Here is a 22,868-nt window from a genome sequence, read left to right on the forward strand (position 1 = left end):
GGGGGGGGGGGGGCAGGAACTGAGAAAATAAGCAGAATGAGAAGCTCTGTAATATAAAACTGTCTCCAGCTTCAAAGTCATCAGCCAATCATAATCCAATAAATGCTTTTTTTCTTTCTAAAATCAGAACACTCAAATGTCTATTTTTATTTCTGTTTAGAAGCAGCTCTCTCAACAGGGGCTTCAAACCAGTAGAGCCTGGCATGCAAAGCAAGGACTCAGGGAACCCCATTTCAGGCCAGCATTTCCAAGACCTTCTGTGGGGCCCGTGGTTCATTTGTTCTGGCACCAATTTTGTTTTACACCCCATCAGGAAACAAATGGAGAAGGGAGGAAAGAGAGGGGATGTTGACATGAAACTATTCCTTCAACCCTATTTAAGGGTACTCTCTTAATCAAATTCTATCCTTTTAAATGGCTACTCCATTTTTCCAATATCCTAAGACATATATTTTCCGCATGCAGCCACCAAGAACTGCAATATGGATAGGTCTGAATCAAAACTGGGTCTTGCATCACTCAGACACACCAAAAAGAATTGTTGAGACCCTTAAGGCACTGAAAAAATCAAGGCAGAAGGGATCYATTTCACCTAAGTCTGGAAAATATGGACATATAATGAAAAAAACATCCCTTGAGGACTATCCTCAGCACTTTCTTACTTCCTTTGTGTGGAGAAAGAACTGAGTTCTCCACCAGTGGTAGTGCTACAAGGAAGGCTGGAGGGTGCTTTGAATAACCTGACTCAGTAAAATACATCCCTGTGCACCCAGAGAGCTGGACAAGATGGGTTTGGAATGTCCCTTCCAATCCACACTGCTCTGAGTCCACAATTCTAAAATGCTAGAGGCTTCTTGCTCTATTTAACTGAAAATTACTTTTATGAATCTAAAATCCACATGATGAATTATTGGTATAACAGAGAGAGCAGCTTTTGAAGTGACTCCTGTTTGCCATCCAGAGCACAAGAAGATRCCACTTCCATCCTGGATATGGAAAATTGCAGCAGGCCTTAGGATGCCTGCCCCTATCAACCTCAGGTAAGTCAACCCCATTCTCACAACTTTACTCTCCCCATCAGCAAAAGAGAGTAAAAATCCTTCTGCTATAAAGGATTTAAGATCAGAACTCTGGCACAAAATGAGAGGCCACAAATGCTCCCCTTTCAAAAGCATGCTGGCCCTTCAGCATAATGAAAAGATCTTTAAAAGGACTAAATGAATATTGTATGTGAAGATTTATTATTATTATTTTTTAATGGGAGTAGCTGCCAGCATTGGAGCTTAATTSTTCTCCTTCAAGGAAAGTAACCATGTAAAACACACAGGGAAAAATCCAGAGGCTGTTTTGCTCTCAGCTTATCTAAGTAACCATGATCTCAGAGGTTACTTCTCCATCCTTAATTTTAGTGAGGAGATACATWAAATACCCTGTTTCCCACAGCAAGGCTTCAAATTCATCTTGCTTCAATAGCTTTGAAAAGAGCGTTTATTTCAAACTTGTAAATGATTTAAAAGARAACCTTTAATTAATAATGTTGTTTCCAGCCAGATGGCCAGCTATTAGTTTTCAGTCATCTCTTTCAGAACAATTCCCCACAAGTCTTCAGATGCAAAGGAGCTTTGAAGCAAATACATCTGAGTGCTCAACACTCTCAGAGGCTGCCAAAACAATCAGTGAAAGACACGGCTATAGGTAAAGAAACTGCATTTTTCCAAGCAGTTTTGCTGCAGGTCATGGCTRTAAAAGTCCACTCGCACCAGACACGCATTTCTTTCATTTACCATCCTGTATTTGGATGGCATTAAATTCACATATGGCTATATAATATTACTTAAGTGAAAACATGAGGCTACACGTATAGAGTTTCCCTTAGACTTGTGCTAACAGACCTCAGACTGGAGCTCAGGAGCAGAACACTGTGGTATGATGTGTATCAACCAGTCAAAATATTCCATGTGTACAGGAGGCACTGCTACAGAGATGAATAGATAAATATTATGCAAACCCAGCCAAGGTTTACCACTAAATATCTATGGAATTCTAATAGWCTCACTGACGTAGCACCTACATATTTTCAGAGAGTGTCCAACAAAAATCAAAACTGCTTTCTTAGTACAAATGAGATGCTSGGCAGCAACAGAAAGCTTTTTAAAGCAGCAAGGTAATGGGGTTTGCAACAGCTTTTTAAAATCTTGGGATTTTAAGAGCCTTTCCCAACTGTAATTAAAATCTCTGWCAAGCAAGAACTGTATCTGAGAGGTAAAGGTACAAGCAGCGTGCAATGTTTTGCTCCCAGTTAGACAGTGGTGTGGAACAAACCCTGATGTTTTCAATCCTCCCTAACCACAACRTGCATACATTATGCAGCAATCCACAACTGAAAACCAGTCTTTATTCAGTTATGATTGGGAAAAACAAAGATGCAATTGCAATTCTATACTTGAACTTTCAGCCTATAGTGCTCATAAACGCGCAAAACAAGGCTTGGGAAAAAGCTTCAATGATCAGCTGTCTACCTACACATGAGTTATTTATGGCATCTAATTCAGAGCAAAGCTCAACACAGCTTGCAGAGTGCCAGCAGACTTATACTGGAGACAGAAACCAGCTGTAAATTTGTATCAGCTTTGATAAGTGGACAGTGATTATTTGCTCTTTAAAATTTGCCATTTAGCTGTGTAAAGYTTGATTCTACCACAGTGGTTTCAAATCTTCAGTTTGCGTTTTCCACCACTCTTCTGCAAAAATTGGATGTTTAAAAAAAAGAATATTTTTAATGGAAAACAATCCCATGAAAGAGACGAATAAGACAGATTTGACTGATGGTGAAGCTTATATTGAGTCAATCAGGTAAATTTAGGCCCAAGAAGCAGATATGGAGAAAGACTAGTCAAGATATCTGTAAATTTTACCATCCCAAGCCTGTGAAACTCCTACATGGTCGTTAATCCAGGGTCTCCAGTGCCCACTGGAGTTTTGCTTGAAGCTCCCAGGCCAACATCAACAATTATTCCAGACCTTTTATCCAAAAAGCTGCTGACTGTTGAGAAAGCAGGGAYCAATGCCATTAGCAGACCTTGTGCTCTGCTGAGTTCAAGGCCTGTAATTGTGGRGGGTTTTATCTAGGAAACATTCCTTCTTCCTGTGCTTGTGTAGCTGTGGGACAGGGGAGRAGCACATTGGAATAAGGGCTTCACCACTGGGTTGAAAGCTGGCTAAAATGGTAAAAAAAAAACAAAACAAAACAAAACAAAAAACCAAACACTGAAGAGCACAATGCTGCCTTCTGCACAGGCACAGGATCACCCAGTCCAGAGGTACCTCAGCTACAAATGTGGAAGGTCTTCGCCCAGCTCACCAATGTCCATCAGCAAACCCTCAATAAAACATGAGTGAACACTGAAAACGAAATGTTTTGCAGAGAAGTATCATTTTCATCAAAATTCCAGCTAAACCCCGCCTGGCTTCCCACCAGTTTTCCAGGCCCGGCCTGACAAGTGCAGTCTTTGTGGGGCTGGCGCCCTCAGATCTCACAGGCTCTGCTGGGCAGGCTTCAAATCCTACAAAGAGCAAAGCAGAGAAGCCACTCAATGCCTGAATTTAAAAGAGAAAAATGGACAATATCCTACCGACAAACACATCTCTCCTGTTTTTAGTTCACTGCTCTCTAGTGCTGGCCTGACTCTCCTCTACTTGCACGTAAATCAGAAGTAAATTTACTGAAAYCCATGTAACTACACAAAYACAAAAATGATTGAGAAAAGCCTCCAGACTMCAGCTGCTTATTAGCCTTCCTTTTAGACTGAGTGCTTTTTAAAYACTGCTGTAATTTTTCAGATACTGKTACAYATGTGCTACAAACTGACTCTGCATCTGAGTCCAGGAGAACAACAACAATTTGTTCAGCAAATAATAAGGACCTCTCTGTACAAGTTCCATGTGTAYGGCAACCACAGACTCCGTATCCCTATGAAAAAAACCTCACATCTGGTCTTTCTGAAAATAACAAAATTAACGGTGCTTGTAGTTGGGTCTTTGTCTTCCCACACAGCAACACTGRAAAGCCAGTTAACAGAGGGAAAGGAAATTTGGGGGAAAATGGATTCTCCAGCTGTTAAGCAGATAAGGCAACAGTCACACATTCAACACTGAAACAGAGGCATTCTCACGTGCCACAGATGTTTTCCTCCAAGCCAAATATTTTTGTGAACTTTAACTGTTCTACATCTGTGAAGAGTAAGTGAATTTCTCTTTTCATGTTCAAGCAATCAGAACAGAAAGGACAAAGTTTCTCCTCTTTTGTTGTGAAAAAGGAGAGTCAGTGTCAGCATCAAGTATTCAACCACTACCGGCTACAGCTTCACCACAAAGGAGGAAATTTCTGTTTTGACTTCCTTTTAAAAAAACGATTGTGTTATGGTTAATGGACGTCACCATTTCAGAGACAAACTCCRACCCTTCCTATGATGCAATTTGTGAGGAAAAGTTTACTGAAATTCYCAACTGCAAACTATCAGGTGAGCTAAGGAGGGTTCACTTACTACTTTCATCCTAAGAACTGTGGAGAAAGCAAGAACCCCAGGGAGAAGATCAATCTCCTGACACATCGCCCACTGCGATCCTCTCTCCAGGGATCACTCCCCTCCCTTTCTGTAAACTGATCCATATTCCTGAAGATGGAAAAGCAGATGGTCCCGTYATGGGGTCAGGCACCTGTGCAGGTGCTCCAGGACAAGGTGGGCACACAAAGAGCACAGCTGCACCATCTGAAACATGCCACCCCTTCGCCTTCCTAACCCCAGTGCTGAGCAGCAAGTTGTGAAGGTATTTTGTGGGACACATAAAATTTATCAGGATCACCTCTTCACCTTTCCCAGACTTAGGGAAAGATGAAGAGGTTATACTGCTAACAGGGAGGTTTTACCGAAGTTTTAAGCAGTTTTTTTCATGATGTTCACCTATAAGGTTTATGATTCCATGTTTTCGACACCAGCAGCAGCTCCTAAAGATAGAAGCCTCTCTGGAGCACACACAAAAACCTGTCTTACACCTGGAACTGTGTAGCTATAGCAGCTTAGGTTTAACAGGCTCCTTAGCTGACAATGAAGATTTCCTGCAGGAGCTCGGGTTATTCCTGACTGATCCTCTAAAACGCAGGGGGTTATTTCTCACCACCCTTGTGAAGCTAAGGGTTACCCTTGATTTTATTGGTTGGGTTTTTAACAGGGCTGCTAGTTTATTCCAACTCACATTGGTGACTTCTTAAGAGTCTCTAAGACAGAAAAAAATAGCTCTGGCTTTGTATTGTTTCTACAGTGCCACAGTACCTGGAGCAGGCAAACTTCCCTAAGGGCAAGTCCTGCCACCCYGGTGGCAAAGAGATGCCATCAAATGAGGATCAGGTCTAAAAGGCTTCCAAACTCCTTTAAGAGCACCAGTACTRCAACAATCCACACATTTACCAGCTCCTCAGCTACACAAAGTTGTGCTGCAGTGCCAAGAGCCCAATTATCACCAATTCCTCCTCTTTCAGGTCACAGGGAACCAAAAGGAATTAGCAATCACCTGCTGGAACTGGTGGAGTCACCTGTGGCAGTGCAGTGCCTGGACAAGAACCTCTGCCCTGGCTTCATTCCCTTGCCCCTGATCCTCCCTTCTCTGGCAATCAGCACAGGCAGCTCGGGACTGGAAAAGCGTTTTTACACAACACATCAAGGCAGACAAGGACAAAAGTTAATTAGGCCTATTCATAAGCCTGGCTGGAAGAGTGCTGCATTCCATCCCAGAAAATTTAATTGCACTCAGTAGAGGAAAGCTAAAACATAGTACTAATAAAAAAATAACCCAAACAACAGAAAGAGATAATTTGGGAATAAAAACTGATTTCAATTTAATTCAAGCACTTCTTGGCCCTATTTATTTCATCGAGTAGTTCATGCAGGATAATGGCTTTACTGTGCATCTAACAGCATTAGAAATTCCTAATAAATTAACAAGTGAAAATTAATGGCTGCTCAGTCCATTAAATCTTGTTAATTTTATTTTTGTTGTAATAATATAGCAATCACAAGTTTACATTATTAAACCAATATTTATTAGAAGAACTCGTTTTAATTGGATCCCTGATGTGATAATCCTGTACAGTGTGTATTTCTTTATTTCATCAATTTTTTGCATTTATTTCTCATTATATTTAAATGACTGCAATATTCAGGGTCTTTTCCTAATACTATGAAAGTTAAGCAACCATTTTAAACATTTTATTTCACACAGATTCAACACTTACTACACAATATAATGAGAACATCATGAGTCCCCTCAGAAGCTATTTTAACTATTTTAGTCTCTTGAGAAAGGCGAGAAGAATAAAAGGCAGATATATGAATATTTGAAAGCATCTTAACAAATGGTAAAATCTATTTTTTCCCCTTAGCCYCTCAAAGTCCTGGATAAACATTCTGGTTGTTTTTCAAGACAAGGGTAGTTTTACCACTGGTTTTACTGCAAAGYGTGAGCTGGCCTGTGCAACTCAGGTGGAAAAATAAGTTTATATATTGACAAAAGGTTTTGAATTGTAGTGACTGCTAACAGTGAAATTACAAAATTGAGGAGACACCTTAATAAAGGGCTGGGTGTGATGTGCTATTCCAGCAGTAACTCCTTTGAGGGAGGGAATGCAATGCTGGACCGTAATTCCTCCCCAGCCTCCCTCCTCTCCCAATTCCTTCATCCCTGCCACAATAACTGAGTGTGTAGCTGCTCCCTAACTGGTTGGACCAACGTTATTGCTTGAGCCTGACAGCAGTGCTTTGTTTTGGGGAATGGCATCGTGCAGAATTCAACACAACTCCACACACATTATCCAGGCTGATGTTAGAGACAGGAACAAGTGCAAGGGCAGGGAGAAGTTGGAGGGTCTGCAGGGAGCAGAAACCTGTGCTTGTAGAGGTGGGTTTTCAGAAGATAAGAAAGGTACTGGTGTACRAGCAGGACTGCAGGCAGAAGGTCACAGAATGACAGAGTAAGCTGAGTTGGAAGGGACCCACAAGAACCACTCACTAAGTCCAGCTCCTGGCCCTGCACAGGACCATCCCCAAGAGTTACATCCCGTGCCCAAGAGCACTGTCCCAACACTCCTGGAGCTCTGTCAGGCTCAGGCTCATGTGCACTCCCCATATTTTCACGTTCAGACCTGACCTGCAAAGCCCCACAGAGGCCACAACAGCTGGTCTGTGGAGCAGCTCTCAGTGCCATGGCTYATGAGGGCACTGCAGCAGCACAAAGGTTGGGACAGGGCTGTAAAATCTGCCCATAAASCTTGGGCAGGACAGAGGTCACTGACACAGGTCTGCAGCAGGAAAATCCCCAGCAGGATAGAGCTAAGCACAGCGATGGCAACCAGAGTGTGTTTGCACACAGGATTGGACTGTAACCACCTCCAGCACATCAGGGCTATGCCTCCACACGCTCTCTCAGACAAGGCCATGAAATATTAAAAGCTCCTCACATACAGAGACAGAAAYCTGAAAAGAAGGCAGCTTAAAAATTGAATAGAAAAATATGTAAATTCGCATGTGGACACATAAAACTGTGGTCCTTTCCTTATTACTGAGACCAGACAGGCACAAGTCCCAAAAGAAGAGCATGGAATCACAGAATATCCTGAGCTGGAAGRCACCCACAAAGAGCAAATCCAACCCCAAAAATCACACCGTGGTGTGAAACCACAACATCCTTCAGGACCTTGCAGGCAGCCTCTGCCAYTTAGCATCCTCACAGTTTTCATATTTTCCTGTTACCACTTCAAACCTGATCAATTCCTGTAAATGCTATGTGGTCAGGTACCAACACAACAGAAGCTGTGCTCACRCCCAAGATGTTCCTGAAATCTTATGCATTATGTTCTTTGTGTATTATCCTTATGCATTATGTTCCTTTATGCATTATTCCTGGTTTTCCCCCCCAAAATGTAAATCACTTAAGGAGCACCTTGTTCAGTAGCTTTTAAGGAGCAAATGTGCCATGTTTCCATTTCAATTGGTACATTCTATCCTTATCAGATGAGCTCCACAAGAAATAACACCCACCTCTCTCAAAAACTATTTTCTAAACTTAAAAAAACCCCACCACTTAAAAGAAGGCATTCCTTACATACAAGAATCTTGGCTCCCCTAAAACCACTGGTGATACCAAAACAAATAAATACAGTAATGAGATCAAAARAAAAATGTGTATCTGAAAATATATTACAAAATGTCATGAGATTTATGTCTTAGCGTGTGTAGCACCACTGAACATCTTGAAACAGAGCATTTACTATCTCATATARCAAGACTATAGATAGTGCACAGCTTTTAGAAACTACTGAGTGCCCATCACATGATCTGGTTTCTGCAGTTCAGACCCCATAAAAGTAGATATAAACACTCACCACAGTTCAGACTAATACACTTCATTTTTAGGGCAAATGCTGCTGGTTTCTCAGGTGCACAGAATGGCCTCTCTTCAGCTCAGGAACAGGTGGTAGAAACTCAGGTTTCTGCAGGTTTGTATGAATGCCAGGTGTAGATGCCATTCTTACCATACTTCTGGTTTCAGAAGAGAATAGAGGCAWCAAAAATTCAAAAATTCTGCAAGCAGCTGGAGCAGATCTTTGCCTGTTCACTGAACAAAGCATAGAGGCCACAAACACCCACCTGGCTGTGCTGGGTAGGTGCTAATGGCACACTTGGTCTGAAAAGTGGTAAAAAATGCTCATCCTGAAAGCTGGGCTTTCAATATAATGCAACTATGGCAAAGGATGCATTTTAATGGGCAGAAGAATGTGTGTTTTCAACTTTATCACCCAACACAGGATGAAAAAATGTCTTTTTTGCCAGGCAGCCTCAGCTTGCTACCACTCACTAGGTTCAGGTCCTGACACCAAAGGCCACCAGCTCAGGGCACAGAGGTTTAAAGCAAGGTCCTGCTGGGGCAGGGTGGGCTTTGGCAGCTGTGTCCCCAGAGGAGGAGGGAAGGAAGATCCTCTAAAGRAGCCCTCCTGAGCAGCACCAGCACCCATCAGATGGTCTGAGGCCAGAGTTTTTCAGGTAGAATTTACTTCCTCCTCCAGTAAAACAAGAAGGAAAAAATCCTGCCAGGAGAGTCACACTGAAATCCTTGAAGGCCTCTCCAGCCTTTTGCTCTCTGCCAGAGGTTCTTCCAACAGAAAACCTGGGGCCTGAGATGTCTGTCACATCACCTTAGAAATGGAGCACTTGGAGAAGCAATACATGCTGAGCAAATACACCAGCAAATAAACTAATCCTTGTTTACTAATCTGTCAGGAGATAGCATGCAGTACATATTTCCAGATCCCAGCCAATAAACGTGACAGCAGGAATACGTTTGTTATTCTAATTCCTTAGCCCTACAACAAGAAAATATTTTTTCCTGTCCTTTCTTCGAACAACCCCACCTGATCAGACCAGAAATTTGCTGTGTAGCCCTCATTTCCACAAGCAATGTTTCTGCAAAGCTCGAGCCCTGTTCCATGTGAAACTTGCTCGTCTCATGGATACAATAGCTAATTTTGGACTTACCCTGCTCCTGCTGGGCCAGAGTCATCACTGGCATGGCTCCACTGTAATTCAGTCTACTGATGCATTACAGACAATGCACAACATGAGCTAATCCTTAATGATGCTTTTCCCCCATTTCCCCCTCCCCAACATATTATTTGAGTAAAGAGTAAAATGACATATGTAAAAATTATTAAATAAAAAAAATACTAACAGCGAACTAAAACCATGCTAAAATTGTCTTGCAAACACTAATTTCAGATGACACAGTAATCAGATTCACAGATACATTAGGACAAGCAGTGCAGCCCAGAGGAAAAGGCACAGCTCTTAAAGTCACAAGGCCTAGTTAGAGCTCCAGCTCTGCACTCCAGACTGTTCCACATTCCCACACCATTCCCCAACCTCTGAGATACAGATATTAACAGCTCAGCCCAGACTAACCTCACCACCTTCATTTCTAAACAATAATAAAAGTACAAATGAAGTTGTGTTTAAAAACTAATGCGACAGATTAAGGGGCTCCCCTCAAAACAGGCTGATGCCTCCCCCATACCCATTAACATCTGCAGGATCCAGGCTCAGTGTCATAAATTAACATGAAATGTTTTAATTTCTGCACAGGTTTTCTTTAAAAGAGGAGAAACAGATGTTCAGTAAGAATACCCAGGACAATCTCTGAAGGTGAGAATATTCATGACTTGTGATATCTSTTTCTGTTATTTATTTTCAACCTTTTTTTTTAAAATAAAGCATTATATTTGGCCCGACTCTTTTCTTCCTTTAAATCATAAAGTATCAAACCCTTCCTTATCTAAATCACCTTGTACTGGTCACAGAAGTTCCAAGGGACTTCATGCTCTGCTCCCTAAAGTGTCAGCATCAGCCAGACACAATACCCAGGTCACAGYAGCAGGGCTGCTCCAGCAATTTTCTTCTTTTGAAATGCTAAATATTTCAGGGAAGTGTTTTAAACAGGGAATTATCTACGTGGAAAGCACGCTGCTTACCAAGAATTTAAAAAATAGAGGTTTTAAGGCATTTGTATTGTGTGGTGGCTCTACAGGTTTTGATTTCTGCTTCAAGTAGAAGCCAGAGCAACTCTAACAAAGGCTGAGAGCTCTCATTTGCATTACTGGGCAAAATCTTAGCCAAAGTCATTCACCAGCAAAAAAGATAAGGAGACTTTATTTTTCCTTTCAAAAAAACACTACAGTTGTTGGAAGAAAATTTTAGGAGTTCCAAACATCCACATTTCTAAGCTACATGCTTCACTTTTTCATGCAACAGATGCTGCTTTGTATCAGCTCCTGCATATTAAATCATTCTGACAACCAAGAAAGCATACATTTGTTTGTGCCAGAGAAAAGCATGAATACACACACACACACAGATATCTTCTCACGCAGAAGCACACAATTATGCAGCATTCAAATATTTGGGATGAACTTTGGCCTTCGCTTAAAAGAAAAAAAAGAAAAAAAAAGTACTCKCAAACAACAATCAGGAACAGACCCAGCAGTCATCTGGCTGAGCTCACAGAAATCAACAATCTGCAGCAATAAAACACCACTTGTGGGCAGCCATTTGAAAGTTACTTGGAAAATTATTCTTAGATGGGATAGTTTATACACGTCTCTTATGATTTATGATGGCCCTAAGGATCGAGCTCGGAATAGAGGCTAAAAATGAAATCTATGTTAATTCAAAAAACGAAGSWAAAAATCACATATATTCACCCTCACACGCTTAGGGCTTGTTGGGTTTTTTTTTGTTGGTTTTTTTTTTTTTTTCGCTCCAAACAATCTCCTTCAGCTCTGCCATTTGCATTCACRATTTAAAAAGTGATTTGAAAACATCAGCAGAGCAGGGCTCTAAACCACCCCTTCAGAGGGGTAATATGGAAGAAGCCAAACAACCCAAACAAAACCGTTTTCCTGACAMATTAATCACAAGGAAATCTTAATGCAACAGCTCTTGAGAACACGCTGAAACTTTTGTCAATGAGAGTACCCTCAGTGAGTGGAACTAAKCCACAGCGCTTCCAACTTTTTTTTCTTTTTTTTTATAATCTCGGCTCGAGACATATTTTCTCCACCACGTTTTCGCTCTCGTTACTAGAGAGTAATTCAATTCTGCAGCCAGTTAGTTACGGGGTTTTTTTAACTAGATAAGGAGCAGGCGGAGAGGACCAACACCGCACCAAGCGCGGCAGGGCCGGGAAGCCAAACAAGCCCTGTCCCGGCCGTGCCGGAGCCCGGGAGTCCCTGAGGGTCCCTCGGGGTCCCGCTGYTCCCTCGGCCCCCCGCATCCCCGGGAGTCGCGCCCTCCGCACCCCGGTACCTGGGGATGGTGATGCACTTGGTGTTGATGTTCTGCGTGGTGATCGCCTTCTCCAGCTCGTCCAGCTGCCCCGTCTTCTTCAGCTTCTTCACCAGGCTCTTCACCGCYTTCTCGCACCATTTCTCCTCCTGCCCGTTCTGCTCGCCTTTTTTCCAGCCCAGGAGCCGCTTGACGATGGGAGGAGTGAAGGGCAGGATGGAGGACATGCTGGCTGTGCCGGCAGCGCCCGCCGCCGGCTCCGCGCTCTGCCCGCCGCTGCCGCCTCACACCGCGCGGCCCGGGCGGCCCTGCCTGGCCCGGCCCGGCCCGTCCGCTCCCCGCCCCGCCTCTGCCTCAGCGCCGCGGGCCCGCGGCTCCAAACTTTGCCCGGAGTTCGCCGCCTCTCCCCGGCGGCGGCAGCAGCAGCAGCTCCCTCCTCCTCCCCCTCCTGCCCCRCTCTGTGTGCGCGGAGAGGCGCCCACTCCAGCTCATTCCCAGTCTGTCTCTCATGCAAATTGCCTGCTGGCCGCCCCGGCCCGGCTTCCACCCCCTCCTTCCCTCCCAAACACGCCGCCGAGGGAGGGAGGGAGAGAGGGAGGGAGGATGGAAGGAGGGCGGGGAGGCGGCCGGCCCGCCGGGARCTCCGCTCCTCCATCGCCGCCCGCGGGGGCCCCAGCTCCCTGAGGGGCTCCGCGCTCCGCAGGGCCCGGGGCCCGCAGCCAGGGGAGAAAAGCCCCGGAGCAGGACAAGGAGCGGTCCTCGGACAAATCCTACCGAGGGGCGGCAATGAAAATAAACACAACTGCACAGCCCCCAAGTCTAAAACCGCACAAGTGTAAAGCCCCCTCGCTGAGGGGAAGGGACAGAGGACCGATCCACAGGGCGGTTGCAGCCCCTGTCACGGCCGTGTCCTCCATGGAAAGGTGCGTTCCCACACGGATACCTGAACACAGCTTGGCCAGCCGTGCTCAGACAATCAGCTGCTTTCTGTTTCAACCCCTTTAATTTACTATTCCATTCCCTCATCTTTCCACCCCGAGCAACAGGTATCCGAATAATTTTTGCCCTGTATCAGACACAAACGACACCCTGGAGGTGTTTACCWCCAGAGCTGGTCAGAAATTCTCAGACGGAATATTTTTGTCAGAGGACGGCAGTTTGTTCACATCTAGGTGTTTTGTAGAGATACTTCGGTTTGGGCTGACTCAGGGTGGCATCCAGGTACATTTCCAGTTTCTAACTTTCCATCACTGGGCAGACTGGGCTGTCACACTCCCTGCTCTCAAGCATCACCCCTTCCATGCTGAAAGGGAGCCCAAATCCTGAAAAAAATATATAATTATAAACTTCAGCTCCTCAAAGCATCATTTCTCTGCTAAAACTACCCCAAAACGKTGCTGAGCAAACAGCAAGGAGGCTCAGGGCCACCTGAAAAGTCACCAGGTGCCTCCAACAAGGCTGCTTCAGTTTCTCARCTCCAGCTGCTTCTCATCTCCCTGCAACAGCTGCCCAGGAACAACGGGGTAAAAGTTCTGTGGGATCTGGCTCCTGAATTCTGAGCTTTCAAGCTGAGCTGTGCTTCCCAGTTTCCTCCACCCTATCAGAAGAGATGATGGTGAGCCSAAATTGGGGAAGCCTGCGGGGCTGCTGGGCAGCTCCCAGACACGCGGGTTCTTGCCAACCCACATTCCCCTGTTCCAGGATCCAGAGTAACCCATTGGGGAGACTCCTCGAAAGCTGGCATCCCAAACCTCCCTGTGCCTGTGGATTGGGAGCAGCCAGCCATCCAGATTGCCTCGTGGCAACTTAGGAACCGATGGGATCAGACAGCATCTGAGGCAACTGCCTTGGCTTTGTGTCACAGGCATTTCAAACATAGGGTTCTATTCCAAATTGTCAGTACCAATTTTTGAAATATGAATATTGGATACAAATTAAATACGCCCTTCCCTTCATTTTTTTCCTCCAGCATTCTCATATTATTCCCCAACATGCATTCCCTGAGTGTCTTGAATTTTGGAGGCTCACCACTAAAATTTTGGACCATTGCCCTGACCCAGTTTTTGGCTGCCTCGGTTGAGATGCCTGAAGTACAAAGATGTGGAACCCCTGTAGATGATCCCAACATTGTTTGAGGAAACAGCTCTTCAATACTTCTAAAACAATGCACAAAAACTATTGACACTATTTACTAAAAGCAGGATGCCTAAATTACTGACTTACTAGTGCTGTTGACTTGCTCTRTATTTGGGTTTTTCTGAAAAGGCCAAGTTTCTGAGAGTTTGTGATTATTCGAGGATCTGAACTTGTATTTAAAAGTTGTTGTTCACAACTTTAGAAAATGGCTTGAATATGTGAACCAAGTGAAACACAGATGGAGAATTTAAATAACGTAGAAATATGTTCCTACTACATTTTGAAGTGGGGTGAGGTTAAATAATCTTTCTATTTTCTCAATTCTTGGCCCAGCACATTTTGCAACCTCAAAAGACTGAGCCTCAAGGACCTGCCTCAAATCTGGTAAATCCATGTTCCATCAGGGTGATCTCAGAGCAGATTTCTGTTGGGAACCAACATTTCTTTCTGGCTGTTCTGGGTAGAAAACCACAGGCACCATTCCATGCTTTTTTCATCCAGAAAGATTTTGGTAACACTCAAATCTCATTGTTACACTCAGAATTCGTGCTGTGACCTTGGTTCCACAGAGCTTCTAGAATTTTCTGTCCACATTCATGTGCTGCTTCTTCACTCCTCACAGTCATATCACAAGTGATGGCCTGGGGACATTTGAATAAGGGGAAGGAGAGGAAGAGCTGAGTGGTTTGCTTATGCTTGTACAGTGATTTAGCGGCAAGAGGGTGAAGGTAATTTGCTGAACACTAAACCAAACTGGGTCTCCCTTGCTTACAATCTCTAAATGAGGTGTAGGCAGCTAAACCACTGATCTAAACTCTCGGCCACAGCAGCACTGAAAACACTCCTGAAAACAAACAAATAGTTGAGCTTGGGATGTGGGATGCATTTTAAAGCTTAAGGCCATGACATTTAATGGAACAGCTTGTGTGCTTGCTGGGGTTACCTGTCAGAATGAACTGTTCTATGAAAATATGACTTTCTGAACCCCTAGACAGTAATCCTTTATTTCAGAGAGGTTTGGACACTCTCACAGTGGAAAAATTAACAGGAAAAGCAGGACCGTCCCAATTCTGCGTGGTCTGGATCCGATTGCCCAGTTACAAAATGTCTGACGTCTTGGAAGCCACCACTAGGCAGGAGAAGTTTATGCTTCTTTTTGTGATTATGCTYATTATTTGTGAAACAATTTGTTCTTTACTTTTTGAAAGTCATTATCTTTGCTTGGTTTTGGAACAGTAGAGGTTCAGGGTCACAGTTTGCTCTTACTGACAAATAAAGAAATATGTAGTCTGCAGTAATGTGAGAAAACCATACACTTCAAGAAAAAAACCAAACCCTTTACAGCTATTTTGCATTTCTTAACCTTTTATTAATACACTGGCACCTTAAAATTACTGAAAAATAATATCTGCATACCTTGGGTTTTGATATGATTAATGAATAGGACCAGAATTAATATCTTCCTTTCACAAGCAAAAAAATCAGGCTCTGCTTCGGGAACAATATAAAATTAGCATGAGAAACAAGAAGGTGTTCACTGGAGCTCAGCTGTGCATATCTGTACCTTTATCAGAAATATTTTTAACAGCTTCAGAGACTGGAGAATTGCTTCTGTGCTTTGCTCCATGTTCCCTTTACATCCTTTGAGTAGTGAGAAGGGATTTTGGTGCAGACAGGAAGGCGGTTCCATGAGCTCCAGTCTCTCTGCATGCAGGGCGAGCTGGGACAGGCAGGATGGAGGCAGCGTGGCCAGAGCACGCTGCTCCCTGCCTGGGCTCGGGTTCTGAGGGAGCCTGGTGCCTGCTCAAACAGCTCCCAGGCTGTCCCAACATGCCAGTGTGGCTGGGCTGAAAATCAGGGAGTGGTTGAGAAGCAGCTTCTGAGGTGCTGTCCCCATCTCCCCCTCACTGGCTGAAGTATTAAATATCATTTCCTACCTGTATGTGGAAAGAGAATTTTACAGCAGCATGGAAGATGCAAGTGGACAAAACCTGGGAAGCTGACAGCAGACAGGGGGCTGGTCTCAACTCCACTTGTCCAATGTTCTCCACGAAGGATGAGATGGGCAGCACTGAAAATGAGGGGTTTTAAATTGGGTTATATTCATTCCCTACCTTGTAAATAAGGGCTGTGACATTTAACTTGGAATCTATGTCACATATAATGTGCATAAACAAGGGAAGGTGTGGGAGCTTTCCCTGGTGAAGGTAATGTATRTATATCTATATGTGTAGAACAGCATTTATATGCAGGCAAACCTATCTTAATCATTCAGAACAATCCTACAGGAAAATAACTTCTGGTGTGAGTCATGAAAAAAGCAATGTCTTTGTAAGTTAATGTCTTCAGCATTCATGTCAGCTCTGTGAAATACACAGCTCAGACAAATCCTTGCAGGGTACCACCATTATTCTTCTCTGCAGATGAGAAAATGTGCACACACAATAAAAAGTTGTTTTGCTGGAAATTCCTAGCGCTTCATACACTGAAGGCAATTCACCTGCGTGTTCCAAGAGGCTCAGTGGTGCAAAAATCACACAACCACTTCTAGTTAAGCCAGAATCCTTTCTGTTACCAAGGCAGCACCTCTTGCCTAAGGAAAAAATACAAGGCAGCAGCACGTCCAGAGTGATCCTTCTAATCCACTCTCCCAATTTCTGGCAGTTATTTGTGTAGGCGCTCCTGAACTGGAGTTGACCTCCCTGGAGAGCCATGGACAGGCCATTCCTGTACTGCAAAACCTGTGTGCTTCTGACTTACCTCTCTGAGTAGCTTTTCCCAGGCCCCACRGCCCATCTGGGGCACAGGATAGAGCTACTCTGAAGAACTGAAATTACCCACTGAAAATAACAATTCCTTTGTTACTTCTTTTCTGAACTGTACAGGTGTTGTTGGGGAGGGAAAGGGCGGTGTTGAGGTTGGGGCAGGTGAGGGATCTCTCAGGGAATGTGARTTTTCCCCTGTCGGTCCCAGAGCTGCTGTGAGCTGTGAAGTAGCCTCAGCCCAGGGGGTGTTTGTGGTGTGCAGGGAGCTCGGGGGGCCCTGGCTGCTCCCCTGGGATCGGCGCTGCTCGGGGCACTCACAGCTGCACGGGAAGCGGCYGAGCTCTGCTTCACTAACACGGCACATCCTGCTGGGCAGGGCCCCACAGCCCCCCAAAAAACACCTCCACGGGGTGCACAGGGCAATCCCAGCTCTGCTTCTCCCTGGGCAGCTGAGGCTTGGCTTTGGAATCTTCATAGGCCTTTCTATCATAACTCCTGACACGGTTTACAGCAGTCTAGTGTGCAAAGGGAAACAGCAGCCAGTGATCTAGAGGACATTCTTTGTTTGGTTTTGGAGTTTCATGAAAGAAAATTAAGCATCTTGATGAGGACACCAAGCGTCTTCTCTGCATGGCTGTTGGAGCACGGGAGAGGGACACACAGGGACACAAAAGCCTCCTGAGGCTGAGCCCTCTCTTGAACCACAATCATGGGGATAAGGCCTGATCTAATCTTTCCAAATGTGCTAACAGCCTGAAATTAATATGCTTTCAATTAAGCAGGAGATAAAACTGTCACTAGGGTGGCCACCCAATGGGATGTGCTGATATCCTGAGGGATGGAGAGGAGGATTTTCAACACCAGGGTGTGAGGAGGCAGCACCTGCAAACTCAGCACTGCTCAAACTTTGCATACAGGGAGCTGCTGTCAGACTGCTCTTGGTGTGACTGCGCACACACACACACACACACACACAAACACTGCCCTGTCACACTCTGGCAGCCTGGAATTCCGTGGGGTTTAAGCATGTCTAACAAATAAAATCCAAATTTGCAGTTTTTAGGAACAGTCCTCCTCATAGGACATTTCCCTCCTCTAGCTGCTGGAGGGACTGAGGGGGCTGGTGGAATTCTATATTTTTTTCTCCTGTAGTACAAAAAGCACCAAAAGCTGCAGTCAGGAAAAGAGAAAGGAATAGGCCAGGGCCCAAAACCAGAGSCTCATTACAGGTAACACAAAAACTCCAGCTCCAGGCCACAAACATTTATTTGAATTTTTTTTTTGTGTCCATTTATGACTGTCTGTCCTTTCTGAATTCCTTGCTGTGTCTGCACCCTTTTCTTTGCCAGGGCACATCTGTTAAAGTCTTCGTTTTGGCTTTTGAAGTGGGCATTTTYTATCCAGCTGAACTTTAAAAAAGCTTCTGAGCAAAGGCTTTGAAGGAGTAAATATAAATATATTATTTTTATGAATAGGCCCCTGTTTTCACATGTTCCACTTGCAATGGCTTCTTGTCCACAGCTGCTGGCATGTCCAGCCCTGTGCAGGAAGAACTTCTGACGGAGTGCACTTTTCCTAGCACACAAGGGATATTCTCAAGAAACATTCTAAWGAAAAAATTCACCTGTATTGAAGGGGGAGATCCCACCACTGTGCTCCAGTCTTGGAAAACAGAAACCACCCTGGCCAAAGTGACACCCCCAGCACTACAAATCCAACACTTGTGCTGAACCTGGGCAGAGCTCGAGGCGGCTCATAACATGCATCCATGCACACAGCAGGGAACAAATCCTTTGGATCTCAGCCCTACCTCACCCAAGTCAAGTAGGAGTTGACTAATTGCAATTACTACAGAGTTTAGTCAGAGTTTTTATGTGGTGGTGGCTCCCCTACATTAAAACCAACAGTTAAAGGCCACTTCTTCATTTTTGAGGTTTACTTAATTAAGTTACCCTCTATCTCTTTTCTTTTTCTTTTTATTTTTTTTAATTGTTCTAACCTGAAATGCATTGAAGGCCTGACAAAGGGACTGTCATTCTCATCTGAACCAAGAATCCTCTTTAGGGCAGCAGCAGGAGCAGCAGCAAGGAGTGGCATGGAATTATTTGCCCATGAATAATATGTTAATATTTATACATAGCTTGCTTAGATAAGGGAAACAACTTGAAGATTTATGGGAGAAGCTCTGCATGGCCATGCTCTTCAAGCTCCATGTAGGATCCCAAGTGTTGATTTTGCCTCCTGACAGTTTAATGTRTAACCCAAGAAAGTGCATTCTTCCAGAGAAAAAGGGGAAAATCAAACCACCACAATCCGCCTGCTCTTCTCCTTCGGGGGTTTCACTGCATTTTGAACAGAGCACAGTCCCTTTAATGCTGGGATCCTCAAACACAGCTGAACTGGAGAGAGTCCACAAGCTGTGCATGTAAACATACAAAAAAACCTTGGGTTTATTTTTTTCTTTAAGTCATCTTCYGAGTCCTTGCTGTTGAAAAAACGCAGCTTTGCCTTTTCCAAACAGTTCCATAAAACTCAGGTCCTACCTGGGCTGTAAGAGTGGCAAAATGGGAAGGGAATGATGAGGAAATGCTCTGTATATGTGAGAGGAGGGATGTTTACTCCTTGTTTATTTGTTCTGGGGAGAAATAAAGTGCTTTGTGTGAAGGCTCTTTGCAAGGGAGGCTGAAATGCTCTCATGGCCCTGTAAAAGCATTGCCAAGTTTGTCAGCAGAGGGGAAAGAAATCTGGGCAGGCTGCCCTAAATTAAAACTAAACTTAAGTTCAATTCAGTTTAAATACACAGTGTAGTGCTTGGTGTGGGGGCTAAAGGCAGAATTACCAACTCAGACATTGTAAACTCCTGAGTTAAGACTGTTTCAAATGGGTTTGAAACCATAGCAAATAAATTAAAATAATAATGTTGTTTCCTTTCTTCTGCTTCTGCATCTCAAAGGGGTCATGTTTCCTACCTTGTCTTGGCCCAGGTAAGAGAGGAGGTGAGGTGAGGTGAGGTGAGCTGAAGGTGGAGGTTCTGATGCAATTCTGTGCTTCTGGGAGTTCAGGATTTAAGGAACATCACCTGTGTGAGCTTGCAATCAGCTCCTGCGGGGTAGGGACAATGCAGAAGAAACCAGAGAAAATCCAGTTAATTATTGATTATAGATTTACCTGAGATACTGAGCAAATTAAGGATGCTGCTTTATTGTAACACATTGGGATCCTACACATTTATTCTTTCTTTTAGGATAAACTAACCAGCATAACTTGGTTCTGGATCAAGATTTCAAACCAAACCTCAGGGCTGCCTGCTTCTTGTTGGTGTTGATATGAGAATGTGGGGATTTTTTTAAAATGAAAATGTCACATCACTATTTACAAGGCTTTCTGTAATGTATCAAAGTTATCTTTTCGACACTGGTGGTCTTTCCCCTCCCAAGTTGATGGGAGTGGAATTGAAAATCACGTGCTCCAGCACTTAGAGAGACCCTGTGAAGTGAATGGAAGCCAATTTAGGCAGCTGGGTACAGCCTTGATAGAAATTTTCAAAGGCACATGTGATTTTTATGACCTTAGGACTATTTCTTGCCTTTAGAAATCTCTTTCAGAGCTTAACTTCAGATACCTCTTGACAAAAACTCCATCCTCTGTTTGTTATCAGTGCTTGCAGATGTCCTTTATAGATTTACCTGTTTGAAAGTCCCTGAAACAAACTGTGGGTTCTGGAGGGGGGAGTGAAAAGAAAGGAGGTAATTTCAGTTACCTAACATTTATTTGACTTAGTCATGCAGAACTGGATCGGTGCAGCTGATACGGAAGAATGATTAAACCAAAGCCTGAGTCTTTATTCCCATGTGATCACTGCCATTATCTCTGCTATCAAGGTTGATCTGACAGAAACTTTTATTTAGAATCAGCCACACTTCTTTTCCCCGCCTACCCCAAAGGCACCAGAGTTGTTTGCAGCTCCCCACTTGCAGAAAGGAAAATGGAATTTATGCCTCCAGTGCAGTGAGGGAGCTGGGGAAAAGAGATCTGCCTTCTTTATTTTGGGGGGCCTGATACAAAACCCATRCCAGGCAGGAAATCGGGGTTTGTAAAGAATCCYGGAATGGTTTGGGTTGASAGGSACCTTAAAGCTCATCCCATTCCACTACCCCAGGTTGCTCCAAGCCCTTCTGAACCTGACCTTGGACACTTCCAGGGATGGGGCAGCCACAGCTTCTCTGGYTGGTGGAGTGTCTGAAGATTCTGGGGTTAAAAAAGACAGAGTGCTGTATCTCAGTTATTAAATATTCATTGATTTCYCACTTTCACATACACATTCATATTTCAAAATACATATATATTTCAGTATCCCTTGCAATATTTCATCACTGTTGTGGCATAAGCCCAGAACCTTTGACTTTTGTAGACAGGTTCCTGAAAGGAAGAGTATTTTTATAACAAGAGGGTGCAGAAAATATTAATAATAATCACTTTAGGCATAAATTTCACTTACAGGATATGGAATGTGGTGCTAGATAAAGATTAGTGAACAGGTCCACACCTCAGCTCTGGGCCATGGGAATGAGCTCCTGGCTGAGCTTTTTTTTATTGAAGTTGCCTCAGGAAAAGTGATTCTCTCACCTGCTATGCCTTCACTGCCCAGATGCAGCAAGGACAAACCAAAGGGTCTACAAAACTGCTCCATTCCTAAAAGAAAGGAAGCCTGATTAGAAACTAAATTTACAAAGATGGTTGTCTTCAACTCTTGTTTCTGGTTTGGAGTTTGCTTTGTTTTCTGGCTTGTTTTTTAAAAACGTAACCAAGCTTGCTGAGGTGGAGATTGAGGCATGTTTGAAATGAGTCAGTTTGTTTTTATGTTTTCTGACAGTTCAGAGAGTTATGAGTTCTCCTCAAAGACTACTGAGCTGTGACCTGRGGATCTCCTGCATGGCTATAAAAAGGGGGCTGGGGAGCAGGGGGAGGMGGCTCTGAGGRTGCTGTGAGCAGGGAATGATATCCAACATCAATGTCATTTCTTCATCATCAATTTGGGCTTTGGTAGAAGAAGAATCCTGAAAAAGACCATTGCTACTRAGATCTGGAGAGCTCTGGGAGGCAGGATGATCCCAAAGCTGCTGCAGTGCAAGGCAGGATTTGAGTGGATTTATGGAAACTGAGAGTGGGGCCTTTGCTGTGCTTTGGGTTGGTACTTRGTAACCTGAGGGACTGTTCTACAGAGCAATTTGGATCTTCTGAGCCCTTTACTTTATGAATTATTGGCTTCATTTTATTAAATACCTCAGAGRCAAGAAGGGAAACGGGGCAAGTTGTGAAATAATTCTCTACTCAGCCACTCAAAGGCCCATGAGCTCCATTACTATGATAGCAGATTTCCCTGTGGTGTTTGCAAACTCAATCCCCACTTCAGTGCTGTCACAGCAAAACCTGCATCCATCACACCTCCCAGTCCCTTCGGGCCTTGGCCCATTTTGGGGCTACCTGAGGTATGTGGAACAATGTTCTTCCTCCTGCTTTTGGGACATGGAGAGGCCTCAAGTCAGGGGAGAAATGTGCAGGCAGGCACCCAGATGTTGCTGCCACAATGAGGGAGACAGAGCCTTTTGTCTCTGCTGTCACTGAAGCTACARAACAATTTATCTGATTTGTGCATGGAGCAACATTATGTGTCTTTCCATTGTGTGCAAACATTTCTCTTGCTTAAAATGCTACACTTAATGGAGCAGTTAGTCCTGAAAGCTACAATGTTTTGTTTTTCTTCAGTGTAATTAATGCTGGAACAGACCAAGTCAACTGTTTGCCAGTATAGAGGATTAAACTTCCTGTTGCTGCTTGTAGAACTCCATAGATCATGTGCAATGCTTTGCACCGGTACAGTAAGACCTAAATAACAATCTATTCATCTCTATCAGATAGAACTCCCTCTGCAGCCTAAATCATTAATAAATGTTGTCTGAGTCATTAATGCGCCAAAAGTGATGAACACTGGACAGTTGAGAAAAATACAAGGAGCAGAAAATTGAAAGCAAACTGTCCCATTCCATCCACCCACTGTCACCCTCCCAAATGAAAAAAAAAA

General features: G+C 44.0%; 1 protein-coding gene and 1 long non-coding RNA gene across 2 annotated transcripts in view; both read right to left on the reverse strand.

The window, feature by feature from the left end:
- Positions 1-12,447, reverse strand: part of SMAD3 (SMAD family member 3) — a 68,794-nt gene extending 56,347 nt beyond the window's left edge. The window contains exon 1 of the mRNA XM_057372294.1: positions 11,907-12,447. Within this exon, the coding sequence (XP_057228277.1) occupies positions 11,907-12,112 (206 nt within the window). The 5' untranslated portion in view covers positions 12,113-12,447. The remainder of the gene's footprint in view (positions 1-11,906) is intronic.
- Positions 12,448-15,282: 2,835 nt separating this feature from the next.
- Positions 15,283-21,476, reverse strand: LOC130577119 (uncharacterized). The gene is made up of 4 exons (XR_008965734.1): positions 21,413-21,476; positions 20,973-21,034; positions 19,756-19,888; positions 15,283-16,092 (listed from the first exon to the last, which is right to left on the reverse strand). It is a non-coding gene; the product is annotated as an uncharacterized LOC130577119 (long non-coding RNA).
- Between the last annotated feature and the right edge of the window lie 1,392 nt (positions 21,477-22,868).

The sequence above is a fragment of the Malurus melanocephalus genome, unplaced genomic scaffold (genome assembly GCF_030028575.1).
Source record: "Malurus melanocephalus ecotype Western Australia unplaced genomic scaffold, MMel_1.1 scaffold_169, whole genome shotgun sequence".
Taxonomy (NCBI): Eukaryota; Metazoa; Chordata; class Aves; order Passeriformes; family Maluridae; genus Malurus; species Malurus melanocephalus.